This window comes from Saprolegnia parasitica, assembly GCF_000151545.1.
Source record: "Saprolegnia parasitica CBS 223.65 unplaced genomic scaffold supercont2.152, whole genome shotgun sequence".
Lineage (NCBI taxonomy): Eukaryota > Oomycota > Saprolegniomycetes > Saprolegniales > Saprolegniaceae > Saprolegnia > Saprolegnia parasitica.
The window spans coordinates 66085-72766 of record NW_012156546.1 but is presented as its reverse complement, the minus strand read 5'-3'; the positions used below and the strand labels follow the sequence as shown (position 1 = coordinate 72766).

At 58.8% G+C, this 6682-nt stretch overlaps 3 protein-coding genes across 3 annotated transcripts; all 3 read left to right on the top strand.

The window, feature by feature from the left end:
* The first annotated feature begins 11 nt into the window (after positions 1 to 11).
* SPRG_14554 (hypothetical protein) lies at positions 12 to 720 on the top strand. Its single transcript, XM_012354264.1, has 2 exons — positions 12 to 412; positions 459 to 720. The coding sequence occupies exons 1-2, from the start codon at positions 161 to 163 to the stop codon at positions 600 to 602; spliced, it is 396 nt and encodes a 131-aa protein (XP_012209654.1). The 5' UTR covers positions 12 to 160; the 3' UTR covers positions 603 to 720.
* Positions 721 to 2732: 2012 nt separating this feature from the next.
* On the top strand, positions 2733 to 3521 carry SPRG_14553 (hypothetical protein; the record flags this gene model as incomplete). Its single annotated transcript, XM_012354263.1, has 1 exon — positions 2733 to 3521. The coding sequence occupies one exon, from the start codon at positions 2733 to 2735 to the stop codon at positions 3519 to 3521; it is 789 nt and encodes a 262-aa protein (XP_012209653.1).
* Positions 3522 to 4797: 1276 nt separating this feature from the next.
* Positions 4798 to 5573, top strand: SPRG_14552 (hypothetical protein; the record flags this gene model as incomplete). The annotated part of the gene is made up of 2 exons (XM_012354262.1): positions 4798 to 4914; positions 4983 to 5573. 2 exons carry the CDS (start codon positions 4798 to 4800, stop codon positions 5571 to 5573), a joined length of 708 nt encoding a protein of 235 aa, XP_012209652.1.
* Positions 5574 to 6682: the final 1109 nt, after the last annotated feature.

The following is a 6682-nucleotide window of genomic DNA, read 5'->3' as shown; positions in this document are numbered from 1 at the left end:
CCACCATCAAGTGCAATCGCTTCTGACCGAGACCGCGCGGCTCCAGGGGCGGCTCGAGTGCCTCCACTCCGCGCCCACGCGCGGCACCGTCGTCGCCCGCGCGTACTTTGCGGCGTTTCGGCACGGCCTCGGCGGCGCCTCTGCCTTTGTCCAAACACGCATGAGCCCGACGCTGCGCTTTCAAGGCAGCGGGGACCTCGCAGCCTTCGTGGACCATTGGCGCGACTATGCGCAGCTCGAGATGACGGCGCACGCCATCGAGTCGGCCTTTCTCGACGAGACAAGCGGCGAGCTCTTGCATTGTACGGGGCAGCTGCGGCTACACCTCGACGCCAAGAGCGTGCGCGATTTCTTTCCTACCGTGCTGCCAACCAGCGCCGCCTACACTTCGCTCGTGACGGCGACCCTCGAGGTACTTGAAATGCCATGACCTTTTTCATGAAAGGACGTGTACGTAGCTACCGCTGGTCGTGCGCTTGATCGTCCAAGACGATGTCGTGACCGCCGTTGACGTCGACGTAAGCTGGACATCCTGTGTCGTGCGGCGCCTGGCCTCGGCGGCGGAAGCGGCCAATGTCCTCGTCGACACCGTGCGGCCATGAGATGTCACTCTGCCATTCGCTCTCTTTATTCAAGCAATTTGAGCGACACATCTAGCTTGCGCGAGGATCCGTCTACTTTATCCGCGTATATACTGTAGTATCTCCTCTTCTCAGACCGTGTGCTGGCTCGGTACTACTACATGTACGTTGCGCGCTGGAGCATTTGCTGCCGCACAACCTGGGGCTCATGCTCGTCTCCGTGTGTTGCAGAAATGCAGCGCTTACCTACCTACTCTCTGGTGCTGCGAGGACGTTGCGAGATAGTCGCGTCGGGTGGATTAGCACGAATTGTCTGCACTAGAACGACAACGCGCCGAGAAAGCACAGGTCTTAAGTGTCGTCGTGCCAGTATGTCAAGGTCTTTTTACAGACAACGATGGGCGTGGCTCGTGTGATGCGGTTGCGCAGAGTTTCTTCGTCGTGATGCGTTGCAGCCGCCGTACTAGCTTGAAGGTCACCGATTACGTGGGCTGAGCGACAAACGCGGCCGTCGTGCGTTCGAGCCAAAACCTAAACGCGTGCCAGGCGCGTGAGATGGAGCTCCGCGATCGTCGCCTTCGCAAGGCCGCAGCCACATCATCAAGAAAGGACGCTACCCAAAAATCCTTGCCGTGGCATGTGCTGGCTGTCGTCGGAACGAGGCCTTCTCGGATTGCTCCACGCACAAAATATAGACCAGAAGCCTTCCCGTCCATGCTTTGCTGGCCCCAGTCACTAGTGTTCCCCGTTGCCACGGCTTCCGCGGTTGAAAGCACACGGCGAGGGAAGCAGCATGCGACGAGACCGAGTTGTTGCGACTCGGCAAACTTGGCACCAACGAGGCAAGCTGGAGCCAAGAAGTGGAGACGTAGAGGCGCTCTGTCGACAAAGGCGCCATACTAGGAAAGTACGTGTCGGGCAGTCAAGGACAAGAGAGCTTCCGCATGCAACCGGCGTCATTTCTATTACGTTAAAGAGGTCCAAATAAGGTAAATATGTAGTAGGGTTCAACAGCGGTCCAAGGCCACAACCATTGCCGTCATGCTGTGTCGTCATGTAGTCGTGTGAAATGGGTACATAGCCCAGCCAATCCCATCGCGATCCACTGTCGCCCGGTCGAGGTCCGACACACATCTCTTGTCCAGTGCTTTCAACTCTTTCAAAAGCGAGGCTCGTGCCGTGGCCTTCTTGGACTTGGACAGACATCTTGCGTCAATGAGTGCTCTCCTGATATCGCTCGCCGTGTGTCCAGCGCCTGCATCTGCTCCCTTGCCTGACGTTAGTGCAAAGTGGTACGACGTGTTCTGTGTTCGTAGCAACTGCACCCGCTGATTGGCCGGCCCCGTCGGGTCAGCCGCGAAGGCCAGCGGCGAGGAAGCCATCGTGCACCTACCTACCCGTGTGGTTGACGGGCTGCCTATCATGGTGATTACGTGTATTGCATGCCTGGCAAAGCAGCGAGGCAGGCCGACGTCATGAAGCTTGCATCGCGGCTCCGTCGTCGTCGTCGTTGGCGCTTTGAGGAGCACGTCAAATGAGTTCTCTTTCCATTGGGTCACCCAGGTGGGCCATATGCATTTACCATGACTTTCCCATTCGAAGCCCGGCGTAGTATCTCGGTACAGTACGTCGTCGTGGAGAGGCTCCGAAAGAGCCAATCGCCGCGCGGTCCAGCCTGCTCGTGTGCAGCAACGTCCCATCTCTGCTTGAAATGATTGCCACCGACGCGCCTCACCGGCCTCGGCGACGAATCACGAGCTACTCACTGGCGCTGGCGACTGGGCGTAATCTTACGGCGCTCATGAAAATCGCGCTCACAATTAATGTCAACATGCCACGAATCAAGAAAAAGCTCTTGTATGGACGCTTGCGTCATCAAGGACCTCGCTGCAATGGGCAGGAAGAAGAACTACACCCTAGTCACATCACGTGAGACCGCGCGCCGCAGTTTCTTGTGGCGCAGCCGTGCACCAGCTGTGTCGAGTCTCAGCAGTGAAGTAGGAGCTCGCGAGTGCTGCGCTTGCCCATCGTCGGCGTGGTCGTCGTCGCACCGCGGGGGACAGATGCGAGAAATACCGTCGTATTGAGACGTTTGTGGTAAATAGGAAAACGGCGGCCGACAGGCTGTGTCATTTTTCATTGCCTCCGGCCATGCCCACGAGCCGGCTACCGCGCACGCAGAAGGCGACTGAGCGCCGGCAGATCCAGTGCCGGAACAATCAGCGGCGGTACCGTGAAGAGGCCCGCGTGCACATGGCCGCGCTCGAGAAGCAGGTGTACGCACTCACGCGCGAGACGGCGCGGCTCGAGGGCCGCATGGATACGATGGCCATCATGCTGCCGCCGCCGCCGCCGACGCTGGGCGCCACAAGCGGCGTCGCGCGCTGCCGCGAGTACTGCGATGCGCTCATGCACGGCTACGCGCTCTCGGACCCGCCGCGCGAACGTTACCAACTGGCCATCATGCGGCAGCTCTTCACCTCCGACGCCATGGTCATTGGCGCATCGGCCACCGGCGTCGATGCCATCATTGCCAACTGGCACGCGTACGCGAGTTGCTTTCCCAACATGCGCAAGGAATGCCACGCGTACGATTACATTGAATTCGAGGACGACGTGAGCCTTGTGAAAGGCGTCGGCATGCTCTATTTACGCATCACGCGGGCGACGATCGAGCAACTCTTTCCCAGCATCCTCTGCAACGAGCGGCTCGTGCAGCGGCTCGTGGGGCGCGAGCTGCCGTGCCCGTGCACGCAGAGCTTTTACCTTGCCGACCTCGGCGAACGTCTCATGGTGACGCGCCTGGCGACCGAGATCGACCTCGTGACCGCGTTCTGGGCACTCCTCAGCGACGTCGACGACATCCTGCACCTCTTGCGCGACTGCCACCTGACGTCGTATGCGCAGATTCAGAGCCAATCCAAGCCCATAAAGCAGTGACATGTTGTGCATTTTTGTAAAATAAGGGCAGTCGTCAAGTCGTGTCTGTCCTCAGAGGGTGGTTCGGAAAATCGAGTCGACCTTGGGACGAGTCGACAAACGGTGGTTGGGCGTGGTTTGGATGGCCTGCGGGAATCGCAAAACAGACGAGCCGGACGGTGCAGCCTTTCCAAGCGCGAAACTTTGAGGGTAGGACGCAGGCTGCGTCCTTCCTTCGAAGTTCAGCGCCAGCGCCAGCCGACCAGCTGACGCTTGACATAACGCTGGCCTTCGACCAAGTGCTAACATCAGCCTTGGAGGTTTTCATTGGCCAAATTGCACCGCCACCACGACGCACTTGATGGACTTCAACACTAAGTTTGCTCCAAGGAGTCATACTATCAAGGGCATAAAATATCCCTCGGTACCATTGGACCTTGATACGAGCCAAATCACGCTTCGCTGGGCTGACTGAGAAGCGTCTTCGCACCATGGCTAGAGAATGCAGCTCTCAGCGTTTGAGAGCTGAGAAGAGAGCTCATGCTCTAACCATGGCGCGTCGATCGCGCAGACTTGGGTGCAGAGGGAAAAAGGAAGATGGAGGCGGCATCATCCCACGCATTGGACGCCCAATCGGGAGAGATTTGCACCCCACGTAGTGCCAACTTGTGGAACAAATGGCGATTGGTCGTCGCCGGCGCGAACATGATTGTATACGTGACAGCGATGGCGTCACCGCACGTCACAGGGCCTTCGTCGTCCTGTCTGTCCGCCGCGTCCGCCTCCATCGATCGGAGCGTTCGAGTGCACTGAACGCTTTTGGACGTGCGCCAGATTTATGCTGCCGATCACCTCAACAGGCGGCGACAAGAGTGGCATCTGCGACGCCTCGGCCAAAAACAATCCAAGGGCGCGTGCGACGCTGCAGCCAGCTTGCTCTTTTACGCACGCCGTCGTCGTCGTCGTCGACGATCCAGGCGTCCTACCTGGGACCCTACCTACTGCGTCGCAACTGGGACGTGACTCGTCTCTTTGCGAAGGAATAGCGCCGAAGTCCATCAGCTTCGTGCCCGCACGCTCGCGGGCCAAGGCTCACGCGATTGCCGCTGCTGGTACCGTACTATCGAGCATGAAAAGAAAGACTTCAGTTGTAGCAGACAAGCACCTGTCACATCCGAATACATCCGGAGCCGTCCCGTCCGCCAGCCAAGTCACCGCGCCCGCTTATGGACTCGGTGCCACCGGCCACACACAACCCAACTTGCCGCAACTCACGCCAACATCCGAAAAAAACCACATGCCATCCAAGTACAAGACGCCTGATGCGATCGCGCGCCGGCGCCAGCAGAGCCGCAACAACCAGCGCCGCTACCGCCAAGAGACACGGTCGTACCTTCAGTCGCTTCAATCCGACGTCCAAGCGCTGCTCCACAGCACGTTCCGGCTCGAAGGCCAAGCCGACATGATGCGACAACGGTGCAGCGGCGGTTTGCCAACGACGTGGCGCGCGTCGGCGCCTACTGGCGCCTCTTCATGCGCGGATACGTCGCGTCGCCCGACCAAGACTCGGTGTTGCGCGACCTCATGGCCGACGACGTCGAGCTGCGCGAAGCGACTGGGATCGACGCGCTCTTTGAGCAGTGGCGACAGTACGCCAGTGCGTTTACCTTTTTCCGGAAAGAGCTTCGCAGCATCGAGGCCGTCGCGCTCGATAGCGACGAGCACCTCGTCTGCGTCGTGGGCACGGTCTCGCTCGGCTTGAGCGACGCGGCGGTGGCGACCATGTGGCCGCACTTGCGCAGCAGCAGCCATCCCGACAGCCGGATTCGCCGCCGCCTCGTGGACCAAACGCTCACGTGTCCATGCACGCAGCTCCTGTACATGCGTCCGAGCGGCGACGCCAGCGCCAAAGTCCGGCGCATCGAGTTTGAATGGGACGTCGCCGCCGGGCTCGCGACGCTGCTCAAGGACCTCGACGATGTCCGCGACCGTCCTCCACGACCGCCACCAGTGCGAGCGGGACGTAGTACCAAGCTCGTCGTGTCCAGTCGCTACGACAAGGTATTCCCCTAATGCACGACCGCCGAAGGCTTTCTATCCTAGTATCCACTACAGAAGAATCGACCACTGTGTTCTTGTGGCCACTTGAATCGCACGACGTCTGTTTCGCACGTCATGTGCTACGTTGGCGATCTCGTCCACCTTTTGGAGTTGCGACCTGGGATGACTTGCCCGAGATGACCTTTGTTGTTTTAATCTGTAGGGGCGACGGCGCGCAGTCAACCAACCGAGAGGACGATGGCATTTCGCATGTAATATAACTCAGTTCAACAACCGAGAGGACGATGGCATTTCGCATCCAGCGGTTTCGACGCTGTCGCCAGAAAAAGAAGGTCGTCGGCGGTTCAAGGCCCTCCGGATTTGTGCTCAGCGGTAGGAGATTCCATTGCATTCTTGATGGCGACTGGCGCTGCATGGCCACGCCCCGTAGTTATGTGGGTTCGCGGATCGAGGTTCCTACCACAGTATATGGGTGGATGGCGGGGCAAAGTACCATCATACCTTTGCGCATAGGTCGTTGCGTGCAACGGTGGGTGTCTGGGAGATATGCAATCAAGCTAGCGACTCTACCTAATGCGTCGGTGGAGCTTCCACTGTGGGAATCGACAGCAACAAATGACGATAGACATGCGAAACTATGCACTGTAAAAACGCCATCAGCAGCAACCTCAACGTCATCCTCTATTTTGAGGCGTCTATTGTGGACGATTGGCTCGTGACCTCAGCGGTGGGACAACGACCGCGCATGACCAACGGCCATAGTTGTTGAATTGAGTTATATTACATGCAATTATAAAGATATGGTGGACTTCCTAATGCGCTCGTGAGGCCTGGCCGGTGCGTCAGCGAGAAGCGTTAGTGGTCGTGATTCGAGATTGTGCGAAGGACCAGGTAGCGTGCACACCAAGGATCGCCACGGAGAGCGACCAGCGACGCTTCAAGAGATGGCACTACAGCGCGACGAGCCAAGTGCCGGATGTGCAATCGTGCGGTAGTAGCTGCTCGGATCGCGAGCGCGGCAGCGGGAAGTTGCGTCAGCGTCGAGCGGAAGACACGGTTGCTGCGTTCGAGCCAGAGACAATACCAGACGCAAGCACGTAAGATTGGCCAGAGGGCACGAG